The 27384-nt window shown below is 43.3% G+C and overlaps 4 protein-coding genes across 7 annotated transcripts; 2 read left to right on the forward strand and 2 right to left on the reverse strand.

Annotated features, from left to right (window-relative positions):
• The first annotated feature begins 60 nt into the window (after positions 1 to 60).
• tm9sf1 (transmembrane 9 superfamily member 1) lies at positions 61 to 6883 on the forward strand. 4 transcript variants are annotated; one of them, XM_035142276.2, is made up of 10 exons: positions 61 to 229; positions 303 to 558; positions 1982 to 2193; positions 2568 to 2699; positions 3391 to 3513; positions 3611 to 3969; positions 4545 to 4699; positions 4944 to 5129; positions 5413 to 5686; positions 5946 to 6883. In XM_035142276.2, exons 3-10 carry the CDS (start codon positions 1987 to 1989, stop codon positions 6337 to 6339), a joined length of 1830 nt encoding a protein of 609 aa, XP_034998167.1. In that variant the 5' UTR covers positions 61 to 229; positions 303 to 558; positions 1982 to 1986; the 3' UTR covers positions 6340 to 6883. The 4 variants fall into 4 exon arrangements, with proteins under 4 accessions (XP_034998167.1, XP_034998168.1, XP_034998166.1 ...); XM_035142277.2 differs by having other exon boundaries at positions 331 to 558; XM_035142275.2 differs by lacking the exon at positions 303 to 558.
• Positions 6852 to 9768, reverse strand: nanog (nanog homeobox). Its single transcript, XM_035142279.2, has 4 exons — positions 9180 to 9768; positions 8328 to 8716; positions 8088 to 8231; positions 6852 to 7907 (listed from the first exon to the last, which is right to left on the reverse strand). The coding sequence occupies exons 1-4, from the start codon at positions 9622 to 9624 to the stop codon at positions 7602 to 7604; spliced, it is 1284 nt and encodes a 427-aa protein (XP_034998170.1). The 5' UTR covers positions 9625 to 9768; the 3' UTR covers positions 6852 to 7601.
• Positions 9769 to 13178: 3410 nt separating this feature from the next.
• ipo4 (importin 4) lies at positions 13179 to 24549 on the forward strand. Its single transcript, XM_035142271.2, has 30 exons — positions 13179 to 13544; positions 13815 to 13901; positions 14040 to 14119; positions 14222 to 14263; positions 14539 to 14668; positions 15116 to 15295; positions 15456 to 15521; positions 15643 to 15744; positions 15863 to 15946; positions 16084 to 16236; positions 16332 to 16385; positions 16595 to 16704; positions 16850 to 16958; positions 17485 to 17614; positions 17741 to 17854; positions 18207 to 18320; positions 18407 to 18530; positions 18613 to 18724; positions 18809 to 18942; positions 19157 to 19234; positions 19483 to 19540; positions 20230 to 20335; positions 20533 to 20726; positions 20827 to 20877; positions 21218 to 21343; positions 21729 to 21955; positions 22046 to 22178; positions 22320 to 22424; positions 23022 to 23091; positions 23881 to 24549. Exons 1-30 carry the CDS (start codon positions 13479 to 13481, stop codon positions 24009 to 24011), a joined length of 3270 nt encoding a protein of 1089 aa, XP_034998162.1. The 5' UTR covers positions 13179 to 13478; the 3' UTR covers positions 24012 to 24549.
• A 561-nt stretch (positions 24550 to 25110) lies between these two features.
• Positions 25111 to 27022, reverse strand: si:ch211-196f5.2 (uncharacterized protein LOC556372 homolog). Its single transcript, XM_035142281.2, has 4 exons — positions 26652 to 27022; positions 26478 to 26577; positions 26259 to 26388; positions 25111 to 25638 (listed from the first exon to the last, which is right to left on the reverse strand). The coding sequence occupies exons 1-4, from the start codon at positions 26744 to 26746 to the stop codon at positions 25541 to 25543; spliced, it is 423 nt and encodes a 140-aa protein (XP_034998172.2). The 5' UTR covers positions 26747 to 27022; the 3' UTR covers positions 25111 to 25540.
• Positions 27023 to 27384: the final 362 nt, after the last annotated feature.

A 27384-nucleotide genomic window follows, 5' to 3' on the forward strand; every position in this document is an offset into this window, starting at 1 on the left:
ACACTGGTCTGACTTCGAACGAGGAAGTCCAGGCATGCCTCTGATTGGCTGGTCGAGGCTCAAGGATATCCGGTCAACACAGCTAAATGATCGTCGTTCAAGTCGCAGCTCGGATCGTTAAAATGACGCCTTTTTGGCGTCGTTAAATCACGAAGACTGACGAGATCCTTTACAAATAGCCCGTGAGAGGGGCGTGTCACCGGAGTGAGAGCAAGCGGTAACGTATGAGGTGTGTTTGTGTCTTGTTTCTCCGCCCCTTCCGGAAGACTTCAACCATCCGTCGTTATTTTTTATTTTCTGAGGTGACGTGGAGTCGAACCCCTTCTTCAGGCTCGGGTGTCAGTAAAAGTACTCGGTGTACCCGGATATGCACGGGATGGATGGAGGACACCGCACCGAGGCTTTCCAGGATGTTCACCTGTAAATCGGCACATTGAGCTCCAGTGTACCGGAGCCCGGGGGAGAGAGTCGGGGCCTAGAGTCGAGAGGAATCCAGCGGACAGACACGTTTAGTCGGATCTGTGGCATCGAAGCTGACGTGACACCGCTGACAAACCGGTAGAGCAAGTCTTGGCTAACCCCTCCACCGCAGTAATAAGAGGGCTGACATGTCTCTTTTTTTATTAAAACCACAGATTGCATATCAATATCACTGCTGTTGATCAGTTGGTTAGATATAAATCCATGATGCTCTTCATCAAAGTCCAGCGTCTTTCTACTGAAGCGGTGAAACTGTAATCTGTGGCAGCTTCAAAAACTTGCTCTTTCCCTTGCTACTGTAAATTGAGGAAGTGCCTGATTTTGCCTTCACTACACTTTAGTGGAAATGGTTAAAAAAAGCATGACTCCATTTGTTGTTGCTTTTTAGAGCATGAGGAGATCTCTAAGCTCCAGCCATCCCCGGACACTGCTCATCACCTGGCTCATACCATCCCCACAGTGAGGCAGCATTAGGATGCACTCCTCTGTGGAGTTTATTTAACAGCCACTCTACCCTAAAGGCCTGCTTGACAGAGGCCATGTTGATACAGTCGTTCCTTCAGTGCTGAGTTTGGCTGAGCAAACATCTCCAGGAAGAGAGCTGGTGATTCCAAGCTTCAGCCACTTCACAGCCACTGCTGTTCTCCTGGGAGAGTCTTGGTGGCTTCCCTGGTGCTAAGAAAAATCCGAAGGCCCAGTCGTGATGATAAAGAAGAGAGTTATAACCGATGACAGTGAGATAATTGACGAGTGATCAGCTTTTCGAGCCTTCCTCTTAAACTCCAGAGAGAGTTTACCCAAGCCAGCGTGAAGTTGTTTTATTCTGAAACCTGCTGATTTTAGTGTCACCAGTAAATGCATTTGTTATGATTGTAACATAACCATCAGGCTGGCTTGTACTGTATGTGGTAAATGGAAGTATATGGAGCACGGTGCAGGATAGAGAATATGATCAACTAGATTTGACTTGCATCACAACTACAGGATACACACTTTGATACGTGTGATGTTCATGCTTCTATGATGCAGCCTTTTTTACTTCCTCGTTTTATATTTTTATATATTTACTGAAGGATCATTCGTTACTGTAGCATCATCATTCTCTTGTCAATGTTAAGTGTTAAATACATTTTAGGGTGTACATTCCATATTCAGGTAACCAAATTTATTGTCGATAAACTTTTTAAAAATTGATTTGAGCACTTATCATACCTATAGATTGTGGATTCTCCTACAAAGGTATCTCTGGGCAATATATCAAATTTCCTTTTTATAATAGAGTAGCAGTGCTTATCTAATTCCTGTCAAAAAAACATCCACTGATGAACTGCATTATAATTCATGGTGGTTACACAATGATAGTTTTTCTCAATTTTTCGAACTCACGTTGCATAAAATTCTTTGTGACTTGACGTAAACGTTGTTGCACATCAGTGCTTTACTACATGGAAATTAGTTTCTAAACATTTTTAAATGACGAACTGTCTCATCTCTCCTGCAGGGGTAATGCAGCGCGGAGTCGGACACCTGCAGGGGGGCTGCAAGAAGACGATGGGGCTGCAATGCATCTTGATCCTGTGCTTGGTCTCAAGCTGCATCGCGGGCTACAAGCAGGGGGACAACGTGACTATCTATGTCAACAAAGTGGGCCCTTATCATAACCCCCAAGAGACCTATCACTACTACACCCTGCCAGTCTGCAGGCCAGAGAAGGTCAGTCTCAACCCTGTTTCACAGGGTGTTCTGGACGGTTGTCACAAACGCATCTCAAATTGTAGTTTTGCCATGTTAACTTTGAATAATATAATCAAAAACACAAGGTAATAACATATCATTTTTCATTTACTTTCATTTGCTTCTGTTAACTTGTTTTCTGTGTTTTGCTGTTGTCAAGATTTAATTCATGGCTCATGGGTGTTATACTGTTACACACGGGAGCCCAACATTACAACAGTAATAACTTATCATCCACCACTATATGATATAATACTTCAACAAGGAGAACGCAGAGATGTAGTGTGACTGCATTCTATGCGGTTTTCACTTTGTACTACACTCTGTATGTCATTGTAATGTTTCTCCCTCAGGTACACCACAAGTCCCTGAGTCTGGGAGAAGTGTTGGATGGTGACAGAATGGCAGAGTCATTATATCACCTCCGCTTCAGAGAGAACGTGGAGAAAAAGACTCTCTGTCAACTCACTCTTTCAGAGAAACAGGTATTTGTGTGTTTTAGTTTACAAAAGCCGGGGACAGCATTAGTAGACATTTTGGGTCAAGTGACAATACCCTCAGAAAATTCTCATAAGAATCAAATTACTTCATATTTTAATGAACAATTTAAATCATCTAGGAGTTGAGTCATAATTCAGTCCATGGATGGTGGATGTTGTAAGAAAAGGACCATTTAATATGCACTTTTTCAAATCCGGTCATTTTCTTTATCCATGCCATGTAGGGAAAAAAAGCCATAATTACAGTGACACATCCATAATTAAAACCAACAACCGAGCAAAGGACATCAGAGATATTAGCATCAGGTTGGACGAAATAAAAACAATAGAAAATATTTCATTGACCATATCTCCTTCTTGAGATCTTTCGAAGTCTTGATACTTGTAGAGCTGATTTAACAGATTACATATCAAGTTATTTGTGAAACCTTGAGTACAGTATAACTTAACCAGATCAGTTATAGCGGCTTGGTTCTCTCACTCAATGAACCTCAAGGACCTTTTGCAGTGATACTCGGCTGGGGTCTGTGGTCTGGATCCAGGGGATGGAGTGGGTTGGGATTCCTTTTTTCCTCAGTGATATAGAGTGTAGGTTGTTATCGGAACGCTGTCTGTTCTCTGTATCCTTGATCATGACGCATGATGTGTGATCCACGGTGTATTTTGTGTGCGTCAGGTGGACCAGCTTCGAGAGGCCATCGAGGAGCTGTACTACTTTGAATTTGTCCTGGATGACATTCCAATCTGGGGTTTTGTGGGATACATTGAAGAGAGTGGCTTTCTGCCTCACAGCCACAAGGTAAACCTGTTGTAGTACTGATGGTTTGTGAGATATGTGGAGCCGACTGAAACGCGTGAGAGACATTCTGATCCTGAACCTGTCTCTCTGCCTCCAGGTGGGTTTGTGGACTCACCTCGACTTCAACATCGAGTACAACAGTGACTCGGTGATCTTCGCCAACGTCTCTGTAAAAGACGTCAAACCCGTTCCCCTGGAGGAGGGGGCGGGCACAGCAGTCGGTGGCGTTGGTTTGGGCGGAGGCAGCCTGACTGTCACCCACACTTATAGCGTGCACTGGTTCGAGTCCCCTCTGCCTCATTCCCGCAGAGCCGAGCGCCTCCGGGACTACTCGTTCTTCCCCAAAACGCTGGAGATCCACTGGCTGTCCATCATCAACTCGCTGGTGCTGGTGGTGCTGCTGCTGGGCTTCGTCATCATCATCCTCATGCGGGTCCTCAAGAATGATTTTGCCAGGTCAGTTTGCAAAGCAGCTTATATAAGATATACATTTTATATGGAACTGGATAAAAGGCCAGCTAGAAATACTGTGGGTTACATACCAACATGAAGGGGGAAAAATAAAGACAGTATCTTCAATATGTGGAACTATTTCCCCCAATTTTGCAAATGTGAGGAAAAAATTGTAATAATAGAGAAAGAAATTACAAAATCTTAAGCTGTAATTAATATAATATGATCTAGTTTTCATCTTTACTTTAAAAAGAAATGGTTTAAATTCACTCCCAAGTAGCAATTAAAAGGTCTTAATGTTTGCATATCATCTTTTGGACATAAAGATGTGAATCATACATCATTTCTAGTCTTTCCTTCAACCACCTTTCCTTTTTACACACATTTAAATTATTCTGCAATATAAACAAAAGCTAAATATGGCTGCATGCTGTGGATGTGAGCGGCAATAATTAGAGTTTTAAGCAGATAATTGGTTTTAAATGCCAAACCACTGATATGGTGAACTGTAGGGAGTATTTTCCTGTCGTCTTTCATTTATTCAGTTTATATAACGTCACTTTTCCCTTCGCCTGCAGATACAACGTGGAGGAGGAGGGCGGCTGTGATGATCTGGACCAGGGAGACAACGGCTGGAAGATCATTCACACTGACGTCTTCAGGTTTCCCCCTTACAAAAGCCTGCTGTGTGCTGTGCTGGGAGTGGGGGCCCAGTTCCTTACCCTGGCCACGGGTGAGTACACACACGCGCACACACATGCACGCACACACACACTGCTCTGTTAAATTCCAAAACAGTATCAGCACTGCTATTGTTCTTTTAGAAAATCGAGGAGACTCGTTTTCTGAGCACTAGTGACCTGTAGAAACCGTCTTTTTACTCAAACCTGATAAAGGAAGGCTTACATAGTGTGACACTGTACATATGAACACACCTCAGATGCAAATACCACCCTAATGTCTCTTCATCTTTCCAGGGATCATCATCATGGCACTGTTGGGAATGTTCAACGTACACCGCCACGGCGCCATCAACTCGGCAGCTATTGTTCTGTACGCTCTGACCAGCTGTGTGTCGGGCTATGTCTCCTGTAGCTTCTACACGCAGATCAATGGCCAGCGCTGGGTGTGGAACATCATCCTCACCTCGTCTCTCTTTTCTGGTGAGTCTGATGTGAAGGGTTTGTTCCACGTCAAACTTGGGTTGAAAGAGCAGGGTCGAACTTCTACACGTTTAGGTGCTTGTGACAATGCTGCTCTACTCAGTTAGTGATTTTTCTTTTAGGAGTTTAGGTTGAGGCTGTATATTTGGCCTCTGACACAAAATACTTATTTATTAAATTGTATTTTAATTATAAAAAGCACTGATATGATGCGTCATTTTTATCAGCAGATGTTATCAAAACCATGTCTGATCTTAAGTCACCTGATCCTTCAACCCCACAGCTCCTCTTTTCCTGACGTGGAGCATCGTGAACTCCATCCACTGGTGGTGCGGCTCCACTCAGGCTCTGCCGGCCTCCACCGTGTTCCTCCTGCTGGGTGCCTGGGTGCTGGTGGGCTTCCCCCTCACAATCATCGGAGGCATCGTGGGGAAGAACCGAGCCGGCAACTTCCAGGCACCCTGCCGCACTCGCAACATCGCCCGACAAATCCCCGCACAGCCGTGGTACAAACACACAGCTGTGCACATGGCCATCGGCGGCTTCCTGCCGTTCAGGTGAGCTGGCGTCCAATGTGTAGAACTAAGTGATGCTTAGCTAACCCTGGTGGAGGTAGTAATGTAATCGAAGGACCTTTTGTAATATGTTTCATCTAGGCCCAAAATGTTCTTAAATCAAACATCTACAAATGTGTGCATTTTGAAGTCATCTTGACTGGCAAATCTGCACTTTAAACAATTTAAGGATCTATCCACCCATCTACAGCTGTTTAAAATCAATTTTCATCACACTATTTCTCCTTCAATTTTCCCTCAGTGCCATCTCAGTGGAGCTGTACTACATCTTCGCCACCGTTTGGGGCCGAGAGCACTACACCCTCTATGGCATCCTGCTGTGTGTCTACGCCATCCTCCTCTCTGTGGGCGCCTGTATCTCTGTTGCCCTCACCTACTTCCTGCTGTCGGGCGAGGACTACCAATGGTGGTGGAGGAGCGTGCTCAGCACAGGCTCCACCGGCCTCTTCATCTTCGTCTACTCCGTCTTCTACTACCACAACCGGTCGTCTATGAGTGGCCTAGTTCAGAGCACAGAGTTCTTTGGCTACTCTCTGCTCACGGCACTTGTCTTCTCGCTGATGCTGGGCAGCGTTTCCTTCTGGGCCTCACTGGCATTTATTAGATACATCTACCATAGCCTCAAGATGGACTAGACATGAAATGTGCTCACACACGGCTCTGAATGAACATTTCCTCATAGCACACACAATCTTCATTCTCCTCTCTTGCTCTCTGTTACACCCAGAAAAATACTTGCTTGGTTAATGGGAGCAGAAACAGGGGCATTTAGCCCTTGATTTGAACTATAGGAGATATTATGGGATGGAAGGACAAATAAAGGGAAAATCATCAGGAGGTGGTTGTGAAATTATTGACTGAAATTCATGAGCTGATGTACTTCATGGTACAAGTACTTGGCAGGACTTAATTTTACTGCATACTCTTACTAGTTGTTTACCCTAACACACACACACACACACATCAGTCTATTCAAACATGATAAGAGTTTTGCACTGGTGCTGTTGAGCGCGACATCGCCCTCCGGTGGATAACATGAACGTTGCCTTGTAGATTTAAGAGCGGCTGCGGTACGTTGGTGATGGGAGCAATATTGTCACTGTACGTTGTGGTCACCGTTGACTGATTTTTGGTTCTATTGTAAATATTGTCTTTTCAATAAAGTGCTTTGTAATACAATAATGCCAGCAAACAACCCTGGGCTGATTATTTAAACCCACGACTATTTAATGTGTCCTTTTATTTTGATATAAGGGTTTTACAGATTCTACTTTTAGCCATTTGTAACGTAAATTCTACACTTGAGGTTCACAATTTGGACTTGTTTATGGCATGATGTTTAGCATACCAAGTTCCATTTTTGGCCACAATCCTTTCTGCAATGTGACAACAGATGTTAGCATTTAGCCACTAACGGCAAAGTAACACATCAATTGTTTATTCACCAGAAACAATCAGTGAAATGAAGACAAATGTTTCAAGTTGCTGAATTGAATGTATATTTATAGAACCCAAAAAAAAGTGTTGAAAATGTGTGCACATCTGTATCAGAACCTGCCCAGTTCAAAACAGTTCAAAAAAATTATTTAAAAAAAAAAAATCTGTAATAGTATCCAAACTGGACCTATCTAGTAGCACCAAGCGCAAAGAACACACCAACATACATTAAATAGTTGCATATAAAAATAAAACTCATAAAAACAGTAAAATACATTTGATCAGGAATCCGAACAAGGAATATGTACACCCAGCCTGTCAAAACCACCCCAGTCCTTTGCCAAATAGTCACGAAACTTGAAGAGCAGGATGCAAACACAGCTGTCAACATTCAGAGAAAGGCTAATGTACATGTGGGACTAAAGGCTGCTGTTTTGTACCATGAGTATTTCAAAAAGTTTCAGCTGTTGACAGACTCGTCTTTGGTTTCGAAGCTCGTATTGTGTCCGGTGTTGTTTGCCGTGGATGCGTTGAATGCATTGTGGTTGTATTCGTAATGGTTGATGCCCGGCGGCATGGACCAGCCGGTTGCTTGGGGCCTGGTTGGCATTGCTGTCTGGGAAGAGGCGGCGGACCAGGAGGGGTAGCCAGCGGACCCTGGGGTGCCACCCATAGCAGCCAGGTAGAAGGCCAGGTTCTGTGGGGTCGCCTTCATCATGTGCTGGTTGTAATGCTCCTTGAGCTGGGACTGGGCCTCTCCCCGATACTGAAAGATAAAACCATTATAGCATTATTGTACGCCAAAAACAGGCATATATTAATTTGCAGATCACATTAAACACATTTGAGTTTCTTTTTCTTCTGATTTAATACAAGTATTCCTATTCTTAAGTGTAGTGTATGCATAAAAACAAGTGTTCTACGACAAATAATGGGAACTACTTACGGGTGGGATGTGTGGGGGAATGTTGTTGTACATGGTTCCGTGAACTGGACCATCCTTGTTGAGGGTGTATTGCTCAGACACCCAGCTGGTGTCTTTCTGGTGCCTCTTCAGCTTCACCCTCCGGTTCTGAAACCAAGTCTTCACCTACAAAAGGAGACGAAGATGGTCCCAACTGATCAGACGGGTACATGCATTCAATTGTAATGCATCTGTGACCCAGCGAACTCTTGGACACCTCACCTGTTGGTAAGTCAGGCCGGTCATTTCTGCCAGGTTCTTCATTTCAGCCGGGGTGAGGTACCTCTGAACCCTGAAGCGCTGGACAAGAGTGTTCATCTGACTCTCTGAGAAGGCTGCCCGCACCTTTCCTTTGGGTTTGGTTACAGCAGGAGGGCTTGGCTTATTGGGGACAGCTATGGGCACTTGTAGAGGGGTGATGTCCTCAGCGCCATCGTTCCCTGTGACGGTGAAGGTCTCCGGCTCCTCCACAAGAGAGCTGGAAACGTCCTTGCTGGAAATGGGGCTCCTGTCGCGCTCCTCACTTTCAAGATCCCTCTTTACCCAAGTAGCAGGGTCTGTCTGGGGCAGACCTCCTTCCCTGCTGCTGCTACTCCTTGAACTCCATGAGTCTGGGCAAGAGGAGAAAAGAGATTTTTAGGTTAAGTTGAAGAGGTAATGTTTATTGTCGTTTGTCAGTTAGCCGGACTACAACACCACTACAACACCACTACAACAACTACAGAGCTGATTTTAGTGACTTTGAAGGATTTGGTATGGATCATATTGATAAAGGAGATTGACCCATGATTTTTGCAAGATATAATGGAGAGGCAATGAGTTATGCTGTTGGAACTTCAATTCAGTGCGGTTTGATTGGGCCATTGTAGTTAGTTTCGCACACAAACAGTGTTCCAACACACTTGGTGATTTTGATTGCTTTAAAATCATCTTTGAGGGATTTCTTTTGGTCTTCAAATACTGTGACATGGTAGATACACAATCTTCTATATTACTACTAAAGAAACAGTCTATGCTCAGTTTGCCTTGGCGGAGAAATGCGTGCCTTTGCAGGACTCTAGCCTGGTAACATACCTGGTGAGGTGTGCGCCTCAGAGTCACTGGTGGAGTCGCTCCCGACTCGCCCGACTCCCTCCGCCCGCGCGTCGTCGTACGCAGCCCGGTGCGGCCTGGCCAGGAGCAGGCGGCCCGCCTGGGCGTCCCCGAGGTGGACGACCCCGGGGCCCTGGTAATGTCGTTGCCCGCTGGCGGCTTGCTGCTCCGGGCTGCCCGGCGGGGACTCCTCCCGGGCTCTGGCGGTGGAGGTGGCGGTGTAGTAGGCCTGCGGAACCCCGGCGTTGTAGTTGCTCAGGTCGGTGACTCCGGAGTCGCTCCAGCAGCTCAGGGGATTCATGTGGTTCCCGTGGTTCCCGTGGTTCCCGTGGTTCTGCTCGGGCCCGGGCTGGTACACGAGGCCGTAGGCATAGGCATGGTAAGACGGGTTGTACTTGTAGCCGATCTGCGTCTTCCAGTCGGTCATGTTCTTTATTTTATCCTCACGAATTGAATGTTTTTTTTAAAAAAAAGATCGAGGATTGTTGCCAAAATTGGTCCAATTCAAGCGACACGAAGCAGCGGGACTTTCCGGGCAAACTCAGACCAATCAGACGTTGGAAATGTCGCACTCACCTGCAGCGTGTTTATAGAGGGGAGTGTGGGCGTGCACAGGTAGGGAGGTGGGCGTCTGATTTCAACCAATCACAGGGCGGCTGTGAGGCCATTTGATTGGTCACCCAAGTTCATACGATGGTTTCCAATGCTGTTACATGTTTGTGGACCAAAAAAGGAAGAAAAGTTTTTTTAAAAGATACTAAAGTACCTTCTTATTTGTATCACTGAAGTGAGCTTAAACTATATATAAAGAAATACTGGATATATACTGTATCTTGAGGCCCAGTGTGGAAGAGAAATCGAGGATAGATAGTTAGAAATCTAATTCATATGGCATTGTTTTTAAGACATTTAGTTCGATAATTAAAACTAAAAACTAATTAAACTTTGAGATTGTGCATATTCCCACATTGGGCTGGATGATACGGCCAAAAGTGTTCAGTGAACATTTCAACATCAATATATCAATTATCACGATAAATGTCACTGATATCTGCTCATGAGTGAAGTTTGTCGATTTAAAAACTTCTATATAAGCACAGAATGACCAATACCTGATAAACAACAACACATTTTACAAATCTGAGAAAGATCAATTATTTGTTTTACCTCTTCACTGTGTTTGCACAATTCAGCATTATATCAATATATATTCAACCTTTGTTGTATTGCCATTGATGAAAATTAGATCACAATAATTAGTGACAACCCTAAATCCCACATTCAATCCAATTGTCAGACAGCATTAACAGCACCTGACGAGGTATTTGAGGCTCTGATAGTTACTGCTGGTGTTGTGGTGTTGGTTTTAGGAGCCGTGGGGAAAATCAAGTTCATTAGTGAACCCTTTTATGGTATTTAATCCATAAATTCCTTACAGTTATATGACTGTTCTCACAGTCTTTCCTTCACATCCACACACACACAAGGTTTCTGCTATAATTTCAGTCTGCATTGATCAATGCCGGCGGGTTTTGTGCCAAATGGCATATATTATACGAGAGCCACATTTTAAACATTGATCCAAGGAACTGGTGTCAGATGTATTAGTTTTGTCTCTACTACAGTACATACTTGTCATCAGTTTATACTGAATTTGATTTCATTTTTAATATCAAATTAAATTGTCAACATTAACTGTTTTGTCAGCGCACAGGCTCTAGTGTCCAACCCTTGACCATGAGTCTGTTATATCCCTTAATGACAAGATTAATTATGCTTAAATGAGATTCACTCTCTTAAACTAAGAGCATGAATAGTTTAAAAACCACTAAAAATTCTTAGCCTTATTGTAAATGATCCAAATGTATTCTAAGGCAGTGTGAGCAATACTGTACCCCTTAGTACAGTATTAAGGGGCTGTTTGAGGAAACATTTAGCCTCTAATTTAAAGCTTCAAAACACTATTTCATGTTTTCATTTCTGCAGTTATGTGCAAAGACAGTAGCTTCAAATCCCAGCAGGCCTCCATCGGGTTCACTGGGTTGAACGTGTTGATGCAGAGATCTTTCCACCCACATTTGCAATCCTTTTCACAAAGATGAGTTAGATTAGCCTGCACGTTACCATCCACTCTGCTGTTCGTGTTCAACCCTGGGCGTATTGATGTGGTAATGTTTCAGTTAGTGGCGACATTATGTGGGAACACTGGCTCTAATGGGCCGATTAGCATTTCTACTGATCTATGGGTGTGTTTGTCTGATGTCTTATGAGCACAAACATACTGGAGGGGGGTTGGAGGTAGGGCTGAATGGAGGATGGGTATAGAAGTGAGAGAGCATTAGAGTTGGTATGTGCTGAGAAGACTTAATATTTACCTTTGGTGACTATGGGCATACTGGACTGTATTTTGCAGACGTATTTGTGCCAGAGAATTTGACAAGGTGCGCTTCACTGAAAAAACCCAGTTACAAGGTACTTTACATCAGTAAAAATAAAAAGCCAAAAATTAAAAGCAATTTGAAGATCACACTACACACATAAGAACATGTTGCAATAGCTAAACAATAGTGTAATTTTAATTGCATTATATTTGTATGGATTATTTGTATATCTGTGATGTTACTGTACCGTCATAGCAAGAACCATAGAACATAAACACACAATGTTTACCCCCTTGTATAGTAAATAGTAAAAATCTAATAAGCAGAATTTCGGAGTACATCTGAAAATCAATGCTGAATCTTGCATTTCTCAGAAAACGGATTAGTCTTCTTTGGCATTCCTTTCTTCTATGGGCTGAGAGCAGATCACTCAGTTGAGATGTGTTTTGTGAAGTGTGAGGCTATCAGTCTCTCGTTTGTTGTCTTGTTGCTTGCAAATGACCTTTCAAAAGGCTGCCCTCTCAAAACAGACCATGGAGTCCCACCCTTCCCCAGTTAACCGTGACCTGCTACAATGCCTTTCTTCACTGTATGACAGGCATGAGTTATGGTGATTTAAATCAGAGGACGTTTTAATCAGGTGGTAAATAGCAGTACCACAATGGAAAGATACAAGAAGATCAGGTTTGTTTCCACTGTCATGGATCTGCTATTTCAATTACGCTTCAGTATTATGGTGCATTATATTACATGTGCATTTCTAAAACTTGTCCTTCCTTATACAGTTCAGAATCCTTTTGTTCACATTCTGTTATGTTGCAACCTTATGCTTAGATTGTTTGATTAAATAACCCCTTATCAATTTACAGTCAATATCCAATAATGAAAATAACTAAAAAAGGATTTTAGAAATCTCAGGAAAAACTGAGATATCACATTACACTCCTAAGTAGTAACTAAATTTTAATCACCTGTTGCAGTCTGGTATATACACAGACGTTTTATATATCAATACCAACTGATTTACTTGATATCAGCCTACTTCAAATCCATATACTCATACTGAACATAAAATTATTTATTTGGTATGCCTTTACTAAATCAAGTAAAGTAAAGTAGTTAATTAATGAAAAACTCTATAGATACATGTGGTTCCAGCCTCTGAAATGTGAGCACATCAGATTGGACCATTAAATATTGTGACTGATAGATAGATAGATAGATAGATAGATAGATAGATAGACAAGACAGACAGACAGACAGACAGACAGACAGACAGACAGATAGATAGATAGATAGATAGACAGACAGACAGACAGACAGACAGACAGACAGACAGACAGATAGATAGATAGATAGATAGATAGAATTAAACATTATTATATGTAATTAAAGAACAGGCATATAATTTAGAGATCACATTGAACACATTTTGAGTATCACTTTCTTCAACACATTCTTTGCTTTTTCTAATTTGAATTTAGGGGATGCTTTTTTATTTGTATGTTCTAGATCTCATTTAGTTTCTGAACGAGTTGTGCTGTGACCTCCTGTCCAGCTGAGGGCGCTGTTTGTTGCCACCCGGCTGAAGACCCGCAGGTCCCTTTAACTTACCCCACGAGTGACTCGTGTCAGCCTCTGTCCCTCGTGTCGGCTCTAACCGAGCAGCTCGTGTCTGTCAGCTTCACCGCATCGGCTCCTCTGCTCCACATCACATCTGACTCTTCAAGAAGTTTACTAAGTGAAGGTTAACTCGGCTGATCGCGGTCGAAACCGAGCCACACAGAGGCCGTGTTTACCTGTGGGGCGGACACCAGCGAGTCAGCCAACACAGTGACAGTTAGTCCGGGTTCATCAGAACCAGCAGGTGAAGGGAGGTGAAACATCTGGAGCGAACAAGATGACACAAGAACTGGAGCAGATTCTGTTGCAGCTGACACAGCCTGACAATGCCGTCATTCACCAGGTGACGCCACACGCAACTTTGTTCAAGTTAACATCAGTGTAAGAAGTTAGCTAGCTAACTAACCCAGCTAAGTTAATACCTACAAACTGTAAAAAAAACTCTGCTCATCGTGTTTAGCAGCAGTGTGTTCTGTGTTTAGCTGTTTGCTGTCAGTGCAGTAACTCTTCATAAAGATGGAGAGTTAAGGCTGTGCCATGTGTTGCTGCAGCTATGTGACTGTGGCAGCCAGCCAGACTTGGTGAGATCACTCTTTCTTTTGTCCACTGTCAGGCCACAGCCCAGCTGAAGCAGGCTTTCAAAGATCCAGCCATTGTCCCAGCCCTGTGTGCTGTCATGACCGGCTCCCAGAACCCCGAGGTACTTAACGTGTTTGGAGTGAGAAGTGAAAATCTAAGCATCATCTCCAGAATGACAGATGAGTGACAGGTGTCAGCTCCCTGTCTCTGTCTAACTATGTACGTAAACCAGCTCAAATCTCTTTGTTTCACTTCTTAGGTCCGTCAGTCAGCTGCAGTGATGCTGAGGCTGCGGGTGAAGAAACACTGGAGCAAGATCAGCCCGGACGACAGAGAGAGGTGCGGTCACAACTTTTTCAATGAAGACTTTAACACCGTTTGTTGAGTTGAAATGAAGTTGAACATAACTTGTGATTGGTGATGTTTGCTTTGCTCTGACAGCCTCAAGCTGGTGGTGCTGCAGGCCTTCGTGCAGGAAACAGAGTAAGTTATTCAGTCTTTTCCCTCATAGTTTATTATATCTGAATAATCATGATGTACATGCACTTTAAACACTCTGCACTATTATGTGTATTGTCTAGTGTCATTGTTTAGTCTATGTTAATTAATACATTATTTTGATTCAGAATTTCCCTGGTTTAATGTGTTTAAAGTGACATTGTCTAGACACACAGATGATACAGTTGTTACCTAAAACTTGAAAGCACGTATATGAATGAATAAGTCTGGAGTCATGTCTGTGTATCTTTATTTCGCAGACACACGGTGCAGCACTCGCTTTCCCAGCTCTGCGCAGTGATGGTCAAACACGAGACACCAGACCGCTGGCCCGCTCTGCTGCAGTTCCTCAATCAGTCCACCAAGAGCAGCAACCTTCACGAGAGACAGGTACAGGGAGTCGAGCCTATTTGTGGTCGCTGTTAGTGTCCTTGCACGTGGCGTTGTGTCGGCCGTCTCGTACCTCCCGACTATTTTGATTCGGCGCTCAGGTCGTCTAGCGTAACATTGATTGAGCCTGAGGCAAGAAGAGTCTGTGAACAGGTCCAACCACTTGGTGCTCCTGGAGAAAACAAGCTGGTGCCAAAACTGTTCTGTTTGTGTGTCCTCTTTGCCTTTTTCTGGCAGTGTGGTTGCATTTTGAAGACTGAAAACACTGAATCACTGTGCATCAAGTACAAGTATGAAAGGCTGAGGTGACGTGTTGATGGCACAGTTGGCGCGGAATGACCAAACCATCAAGCAAAACTGCAGCTTCAGATTCAGTGTGAAATATTTATAAGAAATCAGACTGGTGTTGTATTTGTCAATAAAATCCAATCTCCTGTGTCCTGACAGGTTGGCCTCCTGCTGCTGAACAAGGTGATGGATTCCAACCCCGAGCCTTTCAAGCCTCACTACTGCCAGCTGCTGCAGCTGTTCAGTGCCGTGCTACAGGACCCAAGCAACCCGACGGCCCTGTACTACTGCATCCTCACCCTCACAGCCATAACTGCATACACCGGCTCAGAGGAGATGGTGAGGCAGCCTCATTGTTTTCCACTCGATATCTTGCCAGTACAGTTTCATATATAATCTATAATTAACCAACCATAATCAAAAGCTTAAACTGTATCTGACTTAAGGTCATTTAGAAGACTCGTTTCAATGTCTGAAGTGACATTTATCTGCCCCGCAGCACCTGATGCGTTCGATCATCCCAAGTCTGATTGCGGCTCTGAAAGTCCTCATCAAGGCAGATCAGGTAAATTGTGATATGTTAAAGACATTAGATCACTGTTGCTGTTTCTGCTGTAGGTCAAGTGTATTAAAGATTATGGATAAATCCGACCTGTTCTTTCATTGTGTTTCTCTTTGTCTGACAGGACCAAGCCAGCGAGGCCATGGAGGTGTTCAATGAGCTCATGGAGAGCGAGGTGTCCGTCATCGTCCCTCACGTTGCTGACATGGTCCGCTTCTGGTTGGAGGTAGGAGCTAATTGCCTGTATTGTATCTGTCCTCTGCAATTTTGTTTTCTCAACTTGTCCCTGTAGCTGACATGTAATGTTAGTAATCTGAATTTCACTGTGTGTGTGTTTGTGTCAGGTGGGCAGTGACACCACACTGAATAACTCTTTGCGGGTGAAAGGTCTGTCCTGCGTCACCTTCCTCATCAAGTTGAAGAGCAAGGTAAAGTCGCTCCTTAGCCACTAGAAATAAATGATGAATAAATATCTTGGGATGAAAAAGAGGTGCCATACTTGGACACCTGCTGCTCAGTACAAACACCATAATTCACATCAATCCCCTTGTCCTCTACTTCACAGACTGTGCTGAAGCAGAAACTGCTGAACCCCATCCTGCAGGCCATCTTCCCCATACTTGTTGCAGCCCCACCACCCGGGGAGCAGGACCCAGAGGACGACGAGAACGACACTGGAGACACAGACAATGACAATCCCAAACATTGCGCTGCACAGGTGGGGGGATGTTTATTAGTGGGTATGATTTACAAAATCCATGTGTGTACTTTCAAATAAGATTTGAACTTGTTCATTTGTTTCTGAACATCCAGATCATTGACACAATGGCGCTCCACATGCCTCCAGAGAAACTGTTCCAACAACTGGTAAGTCAACTCCCGCGCTGCTTCATGATGTCATCAAACTAGGTCTTTTGTTATTGTATTGATTGAGAGACTCTTAGCGGCTAAAGTTAGATCTTGAACGTTGAAGTTCCTTTTGTTGTTTGATGCAGATTTAGGTAAAGTGTTAGTAAAGAGACCACAGTCACATACCTGCTTCATTACAATGCCCTGTGTTGTATCTTGTGTTTCAGATGCCCTTCACTCAGTCCTGTCTCGCCAGTGATAACCCCTATCAGAAGAAGGGGGGTCTCTTGTGTCTTGCAGTACTGGCTGAAGGATGTGCTGACCACATACGCACCAAGTATGTTTATCTGACATCAAAAAATCATTTATTTTTCTTTGAGGATCCGTATTGTCTCTTGGCAAATGATAATAACTAATATGTCATCAGTCACTAAGATTTGAGTACATTAACCCCTCTGTGTGTGTGTGTGTACCTGTGTTAGGATGTTGTCACCAATGCTGCAGGCCGTGTGTCAGAGTCTCTCTGACAGTAATCAAGTGGTGCGCTGTGCCGGCCTCTTTGCCCTGGGACAGTTCTCTGAACACTTACAGGTGAGTCAGAACAAACATCCTCATTCAATAGTACATATCCTGCATTCTATACCTGCATCTGATTACAAAGTAATACAAATTCGCAAAATTAAGTTACCTCTCCTTTTTTTTCTCAAACTGTACGATGCAAAAATAACACACCACTTAAGATACCCGAGATAAAATGATAAAAATTAAACCAATAACGTTTAATAAATAACTTTCGGCAAATAGTTCATCTTCTTATCACATGAGTGTTGACAGAAATTTTGACCAAACTTGTGTGTGCTCAAACATTTTCTTTATATTTCTTATCCCATGTGAAGGTCAACACTTGTATGTGAAACAGTTAAATGCTTAGATTATGTAATTTGAGATTGTGTATGTCGGAAGTTGCACTACAATATTGGATCTGCTTTCATATTATAATAATACTAATGTAGGGGCACCCCTGCAAATCTAGTAATTATCTCGTTATTAGAGTTGAATACTATGAATTTCTCCGTTTTCTGTTCTTAACTTTTTTTCCACCTCTTCCTCTTTTCAGCCTGAAGTGAGTAAGTTCTGCTCGGAGTTGATGCCTTTGCTGTTGGGATACCTCTCCTCCTTGAACCACGCCAAGGTCGGCCACGTCACCAAGGCCTTTTACGCCCTCGAGAACTTCATGGAGAACCTAGGTAAGCTAAAGGAAGGTTTATAAGACTGATCCAGAAGAACCTGCACAACTTGTCCCGTAAAATAAAACGTAAAGCTAATCAGAAAACTACACAACTACCCGTTCTTTAACTTTTCTCTCTAAATAGGGTCAGATATTGAACCGTACCTGCCCACTCTGATGGAGACCATGTTGTCTGCCCTCAACAACACTGAAAACCTCAAGATAAGGGAGCTCGCTGTGTCTGCCATCGGCGCCATAGGTAAGAGGTCACAGATTCACAAGAAAATCATCATGCATGTTTTATTTCTGGCTTACTGTATAAACTAAAGTTTAAGATTAACAACATCTCACTTTGACAGTGTTCAGTTTTCTCCCTAATTCAAGCACACACAAAAAAAAAAGATTGTCACAGTTAACATGGCCGCATCACTTTGCAAGCGTATGGGTTAATTTTACTGAAGTATCTGTTATGTGTGGGGTTGAGAGCGACGGCATGTTTACATCTTAGCCAAACAATATTCCAGGTCAACTCTGGTTAAAAGGCTGATAATGAAACTGTCAAGTAAAAATGTCAAACTCGAGACCAAAATATAAAATCACTTTCTTCTCAGCCAATGCCGCCAAAGAGCTGCTGGTTCCGTACTTCCCTCCTGTAATTGAAAACCTTAAGGGCTTCCTGACCACCACCACGGAAGAAATGAGGTCTCTGCAAACTCAGTCGCTGGGTAGGTACTGCATCTGCCTCAACAACACCCTCAGTGCATGTAGCCTGGATGACTGGATGCTGACTGTGTTTTGTTGTTGCTCTCAGACACTCTGTCTGTGTTGGCTCGTACCATTGGCAAAGATGTCTTCAGTCCTCTTGCTGCAGAGTGTATTCAGCTGGGCCTCAACCTCACGGACACCATTGATGACCCTGATCTGAGACGCTGCACGTATGTAGCTAGAGTTTTTTTTAATCATTTCTTTTTCTCGTATTTAGAAATAATGGTATATGCTTCTCTATCCCTCTTTTAGGTACAGTCTATATTCTGCTGTATCCACAGTCAGCCCTGAATGCCTGACTCCTCACCTCACTGCCATTACCACAGTCATGCTGCTCGCCCTCAAGTCTAATGAAGGCATCACGGTAAAAACTATATATTGTCATTGCGGCTCCTCAATGATATGAGTATAATGCAGCGCTTGACTTTTCTCCATCATGTCTCCTCAGGCTCACCTAGAGGAGGACAAGACGTTCGTACTCCTGGATGATGAAGACAATGATGACGACAAAGAAGATGAAGAAAAAGATGTAGCTGATTTCACAGAAGATGAGACCGAGGCGGATATCAACGATATTGCAGGGTAAAAGTCTCACACACGTACACTCATACGTATACAGAGTGAAGGTTTTTGCACATTCACACAATTTTAGTTTTTTAGGCTTCGTGTTGCAACATATTCGGTTTAAAATTAAAATATAGTCCCAAGCATATAGATATGAATTAAGGGATATATATCTCCACCCCGACTTCTTCTGCTGTCTCTCCATCTGACACCACGTTTCTCCATCTCTCAGGTTCAGTGTTGAGAATGCTTACATCGACGAGAAGGAGGACGCCTGTGACGCACTGGGAGAGATCGCCTTCAACACAGGGTAAGATCTTTAACACAGTTTTACACATTTTAACATTAACAGGATTCTGGCTCAGCCTTTATATTATATTTACTGCTACTCTCACACATTTTATTGATATATTATTCATGTAGGCAAAATTAAACGTCATAACTGCAGCGACGATTCATAGTTTGAATTTAATTTTCTAATTTAGTCATATCTTCCTCAAAAGCCTGTATATTAATATCAGTAAGTAGTTCTGAACTTGCTGTGCTTTCCTCTGACAGAGCTGCCTTTCAAGCTTTCCTGGAGTCGAGCTTCCAGCAGGTTTACGAGATGAGAGATGTAAGTCACTGCGTCTGGTTGTTTGGTCCAACCTTCCCTCTTTGTCTAATGGTCTGTGCTGGGCACTTTGTGGTCGGTATTTGTGTTTACATCGTGTCTGTGTCTGGGTATAAATGGAGGTGTCCGTATTCAGACTTTCAAGTGCTGATCTTGCAACATGTTCTCAGTTATTATGCAAACACTGACCTTTAAAAGATATATAATATGGCTTCTCTAAACTACTAATCTGTTATTTATTTATAGATTCTGGTTAATTGTGAAATTTACAAAATACAAAAGATTTTTATATGGGTGTTGGAATGTAAGGAGTTCAGTTAAATCCAGTGAGAACCTGGTGGGAACGCTGACATGTCTGACCCTGTTAATATAGCATCAATTGACCAACTGAAACCAAACTTACCGAAAAAAACACTTGATAATACATGTGTTATAAGAATCACCTAAAATATTAAATAGCATCTTTGAGAAAAAATATTTAACTCATACTTTTTAGTTTAGTCAATAAGCTAACATGTAGGAGGCAGGATTTCTAACCTATACTGCAGCCGGCCACTAGAGGACAATCAAGACACTTTGGCTTCACTTTGGGGGGGCGGTCTTGTCCTTTTTTTATATACAGTCAAGCAACACTTTCCACGTTGCTGTAACTTGATGCTTTTCTATGCTCCCTCACTTCTCTACCTCCCTAGTTTCCCCATGAGGACGTCCGCAGGGCAGCATTTGGAGCCATGGGCCAGTTCTGTCGAGCTCAGCACAAAGCGTGGAAGGAGAGTCCCACTGAGGCCAACCACCAGGGTAAAGCTCTACTCTCAGGAACTCTAAACTGCTGATATTATTATTATTAGGAAACGCAGAAATGTGCAGAGCTGCTTTCTGCTGCAAACATTAACGTGTAGGTCAGCTAACTTACAGATTTCCTTATTTTCTAAGACCGTCCAACAGGTATGAGTGTATTCGCCTTCAGCTTATTTTAACTGTATTCCATCGCTTAGCCCTTCTGAAGTTGCTGGACATGGTGCTGCCTTGCCTTCTGGAAACGGTTCGGACAGAGCAGGAGCGCCAGGTTGTGATGGGGGTCCTGGAAACCATGAACAACGTTATGAAGTCCTGCAAGGAGGAGGTTTTCAGAAATCCGTCACGCCTAAAGGAGATCAGCGACATCATCCGCGATGTGCTGAAGAAGAAGGTGAGAGACTAAAGGGGATCAGGAGATGACGTCATCTGCCAAAGCTAGTTCTGCTAATAACCCTCTGCTGCTGTTCTTTCTTTTCTGCCTGTCTGTTCAGATGGTTTGTCAGGATGGGGGTGCTGATGAAGCTGATGATGAGGAACAACAGGTCAAACACCTCTTCACTGCTTATGAATATTTCAGTCCATATTTACACGTCATACACAAGTGATTGTTGTCATGTTATAGTAGATAAGTAGTATTTTTATATAAGGTAGTGTCAGAATTATATTCACATCAATCTACATAATAACGCACAAAATGTCGTGAGAATTTTTGAACTGAAAATCAAGAATTTTTAAGTATTCAAATTCTACATTTTGTAGAAGAACCTTTGGCAACATTTACAGAAGTGTCAGGGACCTTTTCAATTTCATCCGTCTCTCTGGGCGCATGTTGTTTCATGCCCAAATCCCTGCCATAACAACTCTGCGTGCTCTTTGTTGCAGGCGGAGTATGACGCCATGCTACAGGAGTTTGCCGGGGAGGGGATTCCCCTAGTGGCCGCTTCTGTCCCTGCAGACAGCTTCGCCCCATACCTCAATGACCTGCTGCCTCTGATCATGAGCAAAGCTGTAAGTCTGGACACCCAGACGACTTTTAGAATTAGCATACTCTAACACAGTTTTTTCCAGAACTATCCCAGTCCTCTGTATTACTGTCATGTTAATCTTGACAACTGAGCTGCTCATCACATCATCATCATGTACATGCTCATATCTAAGAGACTGAGCTCATAATTTTTAAATTGCTTAAATACAAAAACTGTCATTTGGCTGCTTGACAAAGTGTTTGCTTTAACAGAAACATGAGGGCTGGGTGTCGGCGGCAGAGCAGCCTGCACAGCTCATCACTCATGAAGTCTTCTTTCAATATTACTTGGCCCTGCAGTCATAAATAAAGAAATCTCAGCTGTAGCCAGGACAGCTTTTTATCATACTGCCTGTTCTTGTTCAACAGAAATCCTCGTGCACGGTGGCAGAACGCTCCTTCTCTTTGGGCACTATTGGAGAAATCCTGGAGTCCCTTGCGGGCGTATCTGGGGGTAGGGGAGTGGCGGGCCGGCTGTCCAACCGTCTGCTGCCTGTGCTGGTAGCTGGAGTGAGGGACAGTGACGCAGAGGTTCGCAACAACAGCGTGTTTGGACTGGGATGTCTGGCCCAGGCAGCTGGACCCATCGTTGTAACGTATCCTTTTCACCCGTTGGCCCCTTCTATTTGGAGTCAGTTGTGTAATAATCATTTTCAAAGGGGTTTCCTTAGCAAAGTGTGTACCAGAGATTTTCCGATGATGCTGTCGGTGTTTTCCAACATGCTGACCAAAGAGTCCGACCTCAGGGTGATCGACAACCTGTGTGCTGCCCTCTGCAGGATGATCATGAGTAATATAGAAGCGGTTCCTCTGGAGCAGGTACAGATACAATTTACACCTCTCATTCAAGATGTTTCTATCTCTACTGTTGACAACATTTTTTTTCACAAGCAGAACATTCAGCTAACGACAGAAGTGTGTTTGTTGTTGAGTGAAATCAGCTGTTGTGCTGTTTGACAGGTGGTACCAGCTCTGGTGGGTCGTCTTCCCCTTAAAGAGGACCTGGAGGAGAACAAGACGGTGTTCAGCTGCCTGGCCATGCTCTACACACACAGTCCTGATCTGGTACGGTACACAGCTCATTAACACTCACTATTAACATCCCCAGTGCAGAGAGAAAGTGTGTGTGTGTTGAGATTGTGACTACTGGGAAGCTTGACATAAGAAAATATACTGTCTCTGTATGCATGTGGTCTTGAAGACTTTCCCAGAAAAATTAAGAAGTTGCAGAGATAAATAAATAGACACTGAAGGAAAAATGTGCAATATATCTACAAGCAGATACTTGGAAACACCAAATGCTTGGATTCCACTCAGAAACCTAGTGTGATGTGTGCACTTGGATAAAGTGATGAATATGCCTGTAAAACATTTGTGTCAGGAGGAGTAACCATGTGGATTTTTCAGTCTGGTAGTAAAATGGTGTCTTTTGATATTACGTGTTTCTTGAATTGTTTATTATTTTCTGTATTTCCATGGCAACAAGTTTGACTTGGTCAAATTGAGTCTTCTCACCTCAGAGCCTTTTACCAATAAGCAACAGAAAGATATCACACAGCTTTCTGTTTACAGGGAGTATACTCAACCCCTGGGTGGGTGTTAGGAGGATATGTCACATCTCCTGATGACACTTGTTTTGATTTATTTTTTTTTCATTTTCAGGTTGTGAAGTTAATGAAGCCCATAGTTGCTGCATCCAGTGATGTGTTGGGCAACAAGGACGTTAATGAAGGTGAATATTGTTGCTTAAAATTTTGAATCAGGCTGCAAGATGTCAAGCACGGAAACTGAACAGACTGCAAAGAGAGTAAATCTAGTTTATTTTAATGTTTACTCTAACTGAAATCCACAGTCAACAATCTGCAGCTTTCTGTCTGTATCATCGCTGTTTTTCGAGCTGCTTTCACACCAGACATTTCCCTGGAATTTTCCAGAGGCGTTGTATGTAAGGATGCAAATGTGTGAGTCAGTACCTCTGGACGTTTTCCAAAACTATACTAGCACCCTCTTAAATTACATGTCAGGGTGAGCACATGTGAGAATACAGCAGGAAAATGTCTGGAAAATTCACAACAAGCAAGCAGGCGTGTTGATGTTTCTCACACGACAAGAAGAATCCAAAAATGGAATTGGAATGAAAAACAGGAGTCGTACACGTAGAAGACACAGACAAAGAGATCAACTTGGAAAGACAGGGCCGTTCGAGAGCTTTTGGCGATAAGAGCCGACATAGAATTTCTCAAAGAAGCTGTAGGGACGGCAAGAGACTCTCATTTACGACCAAATTACAAACATATTTGTGACTGAGGTATCATACAAAAAAAGGCCTATGTAATGGCAAACTCAAAGGAACTTAAAAAGCAATGCCACCAGGTCATGGACATGATGGCCAGTGTGGCAAGGACAACAAAATGTGGTTTTACTCTAAATTGTACTTCATGTTCTGCCTCCAGACCCAGTTTTCCTGACTTTTTTATTTTTAGTTCCCGTCTGAAAACAAGCTTGTGTCTCTCGTCCACAGAAACCCAGAACAACGTGGCCTTGCTGATGAGGGAATTTGCGCAGCGCCACTCGGCAGACTTCCAGTTAGCTGTGATCCCTCTCGCTGGGGAGCAACAGGCCAAACTCAGCGCTGCCATCTCTGCAGCGTAGCCGACAGGGAGGCCAGCCAAAAGAAAACATTTTTATACTGGAGGTGGAAAATGGGACTGTAATTGCATATGTTCCCCAAAGCTGATCTAAGTACAGCACTTCAGATATCTACAGTAACTACTATTACCTTCAGCAGTTCTCCCCTGGAGTATGAACCATTTATTTATTTACTTATTTGCATGCCCCTTTTTGAACTTTGGTTATTTTAAGACTCCCTCTTTACCATCCTTTGGTTACATTTGTATTTAGTTTTCTTGTCATTCCTGCAAAGCACTACTCAGAACTGCTACTGTTGCCTTGTTGCTGCTGTTCACACAGATCTCTGGCTTTGCTCCAAATGTGAAGCAATAAATTTGAGCTCCTGTTAAATATAATATTTCATTCCCAGCTGTAATCTGTAGCGGCTGCATGGGTTCTCCACTTGTTCTGCTTTACTCTTACGAAAGGGATTCATCTAATGGCTCAACGTCTCAGATGTGTGCTCCTGTGAAAGCTCTGAAAGCACTCACAGCTCTTCAACTAAACACATTTGAACTCAGATAACACTTGTTGTAATTATTGAACTGCTTTCTATACCTTTAGTAAACTATTAAAGGTGAGCAACTCAACCTGTGAGCATGTTGTGCAGCAGAAGTTTTCAGGTGGTCGGACTGCACCCCCGTCTCTCAAGAATGCCTTTACGGGAAATTTCTCACACACACTCACTGGGACTCAAACATGAACTGATGTAGGATTGGTGGTCAAAGGTCAAGGTCACTGTAACGTCAACAAAACATGTTTTCGGCCATTATTCAAGAATCCACACAGATGTTTTAAGAGGATAACATGACAAAGGGATGATGTGTTGCATCCCAAAGGTCAAAGGTGAACTTCACTGTGACCTCATGATGTTCTCTAGAAACCTGTTATTGAAGGTGTCATTCAACACAGTAACTGGAGAGAATGTAACAACATTTCAGGTCAGAGTTAATGGTTTGGGATAAGATGTGAATTTAATTGGATTAAGGTTAGGCATTAATTGGTCATGGTTAAGGTGATTTATAAGATTTCAGTCAGTCTCAATAAGGATGGCTGCACAAATCTGTGTGTGGCATCCACATTTGAAGTCTCATCCTCTGTTATGATTCCATCAGAATCAGCTTTATTTGCCAAACACATGAACACGACATACATGTATATCCTGAGCTGGACAGACTTGATTGACCGGTGGATCCATGCAATTGCGAGGTGATGATTCTTTACACACAAAACTATACAAAAGTTTCCTGTCACGCATTCGACAAGTGTAACAGATGATTTTTCTTTTTACAAATGCAGCAATTTAGCAAAACATTTGACACAATCTTTCAATTCGGGCAGATTTAAAACTTAGACATTCAACCTAATGTAGAACGAGAAACTGACGGCACTTTGGATCCTTTAAACAAATGCAAACTCTGCAATGGATTAGTTAAACAACTATGTTGACCTCTTTCTAAAGATGAAGCAAATGTGCAGCTCTGTAATTTATATCGAAACACTGCTTCTCTTCAGATATCCCGTTGTCCGTCTGTCTTAGTCGAGTCCGGCTGCTCGTTTTCCACGTCCAGTGCCATCGTCATCTGCACGGCCGTCGCTCCACTCTCCCCTGACACAGACACAGAGAGGTGTTTGTGAGCCCACTGATATGCTCAAGAGGAAATAACAGCACCATTGATGTTTGTTTCACCACACAATGACCTGTCTAATCTGTACACATGCAAATAAATAACCTCCGCCAAGGCCCAACAGTCCTTTAAAATAAAAAACAAGCTGCACCAAATATCACACACTCTAAGATATCAGTGTGTCTGTCTAATTTATCCATGAATCATTCTCTGGGAAAACAAGATGAAAAAACCCACACAATGTTAAAGAAAGTAAGAAACTGAACAGAACATCCTTCCACTAAGTTTTGTGGAAATCCGTTAAGTGATTTTTGGTCATAAGCAAAGAAACGGACGGAGGTGAAAACACCTCGCTGAGCAACGTCAAGCCGATTTTTCACAAATTTCTCAAGTTCTGAGGTTAAAGTTTTTATTTGGACGCTCTTGTCATGTTTGGGATGATGTCATTTCATTGCCTCAGGGTGCAGCACAGTGTTCTGATCCACATCCCAGGTCCTATGTTTTATGAAGCCACACTAACAGCAACTGATGCGCAACCCAGCTGGCAAACTCAGAGTAAAAGCACTTCCAGTTAGTAAATCAGTGAAAGCTCTCTGCGGACCTGTGTATCTCTGTTTCCAGGGCATGATGTTCATTCCGGTGCGACAGAAGGAGCGGTCAGTGTGGGCCTCAGTGCTGTACAACACCTCCTGGAGCTCTTTCTCTCCGGGCTTCTGGGCTTTCACTCGCACCTACGAGAAGAAACCCAATGGGCTTTTTTGTGGTCGTTTACTTTGCTACTTAACAGAATTTTAGGATTCCACTCATCTTTAAGTCGTACCTCCAGGATGGTGATCTCCTTCTCCTTCAGCTTCCCTGCTTTGTTCTTCACCTGCGTCTTCTTGGTGTCGACCCACACCGTCCTCTCCTTCACCTCTGACCTACACACACACATTTATATATTTAAATCTACCTGAAACATCTGTTTGTTGAAGGTTGCTCACAGCACACTCACTCCTCGATGCCCAGGTCGGCCAGTGTTGTGTCCAGGAAGGGGAAGGGTTGGTGTGCGGGGTCCAGTTCCACCTGCACGGGCAGCATCACTGACATGGGGATGTCCCACAACAGCTCAACGCGCACCAGCTTTCCGTGTGACTCCTTGTCCGCTGGGCTGTCCCGGCCTCCGGCGGCCTCTCCCTCCTCCTCCAAGCTCTTGGTCTCATCTGCCGCCAGCTTGATGTTTGGATCACTCTCTCAAAAAAACAAAAGACAAGACGTATCCCTTTGCCTCTTCTCTCGTCTGATCTTTACCTCTGTGCCTACTGCAACTTTTCTCTCAGTAAACACCGTCCTGGTCTGTTCTGCTCTCAGGGCCGATGATTCAAAGCTCGATGCTTGTGGAGAGAATGATACACACAGACTCATGCTCTGCCCTCCTGGCTGATATAAGCAGCTGGTGAGGATGTGTGTTATGTGTCACTCAGATGTGAGTTTCATTAGACTGTCAGGAGGCTGATGGACAGATGGTAGAGTTTGTACTGTGAGGTGTGTGTGTGTTATCGGTGGGAGTGTATTTGTTTCTGCTGTAAATTGAGGTGACGTGCTCTGATGTTTTTCTACAACTGAATATTTATGACTGATAAACAGATAAATTAGCCCACACAACATATGAGAAAGCGTCAAGAGGTCAGTTGAGGATGAGCCTGGACGACACATTTACGACTGTGTAATGAGATCATCTAACAAAT

Source organism: Hippoglossus stenolepis, chromosome 19 (genome assembly GCF_022539355.2).
Source record: "Hippoglossus stenolepis isolate QCI-W04-F060 chromosome 19, HSTE1.2, whole genome shotgun sequence".
Classification (NCBI taxonomy): domain Eukaryota; kingdom Metazoa; phylum Chordata; class Actinopteri; order Pleuronectiformes; family Pleuronectidae; genus Hippoglossus; species Hippoglossus stenolepis.

Excerpts from the sequence above, each read along its gene's own strand:
- tm9sf1 (XM_035142276.2), top strand. The coding sequence starts at position 1,987 with ATGCAGCGCGGAGTCGGACACCTGCAGGGGGGCTGCAAGAAGACGATG. Across the intron at positions 3,970-4,544 it reads CTCAAGAATGATTTTGCCAG|ATACAACGTGGAGGAGGAGG; the intron begins GTCAGTTTGCAA and ends CTTCGCCTGCAG. Across the intron at positions 5,130-5,412 it reads CACCTCGTCTCTCTTTTCTG|CTCCTCTTTTCCTGACGTGG; the intron begins GTGAGTCTGATG and ends TCAACCCCACAG.
- nanog (XM_035142279.2), bottom strand. The coding sequence starts at position 9,624 with ATGACCGACTGGAAGACGCAGATCGGCTACAAGTACAACCCGTCTTAC. Across the intron at positions 8,232-8,327 it reads CCGGCCTGACTTACCAACAG|GTGAAGACTTGGTTTCAGAA; the intron begins GTGAGGTGTCCA and ends CTCCTTTTGTAG. Across the intron at positions 7,908-8,087 it reads TTCCCCCACACATCCCACCC|TATCGGGGAGAGGCCCAGTC; the intron begins GTAAGTAGTTCC and ends TTTATCTTTCAG.
- ipo4 (XM_035142271.2), top strand. The coding sequence starts at position 13,479 with ATGACACAAGAACTGGAGCAGATTCTGTTGCAGCTGACACAGCCTGAC. Across the intron at positions 13,902-14,039 it reads CCGGCTCCCAGAACCCCGAG|GTCCGTCAGTCAGCTGCAGT; the intron begins GTACTTAACGTG and ends TTCACTTCTTAG. Across the intron at positions 16,237-16,331 it reads CCAAACATTGCGCTGCACAG|ATCATTGACACAATGGCGCT; the intron begins GTGGGGGGATGT and ends CTGAACATCCAG.
- si:ch211-196f5.2 (XM_035142281.2), bottom strand. The coding sequence starts at position 26,746 with ATGTCAGTGATGCTGCCCGTGCAGGTGGAACTGGACCCCGCACACCAA. Across the intron at positions 26,578-26,651 it reads GCCGACCTGGGCATCGAGGA|GTCAGAGGTGAAGGAGAGGA; the intron begins GTGAGTGTGCTG and ends GTGTGTGTGTAG. Across the intron at positions 25,639-26,258 it reads CTGGAAACAGAGATACACAG|GGGAGAGTGGAGCGACGGCC; the intron begins GTCCGCAGAGAG and ends TGTCTGTGTCAG.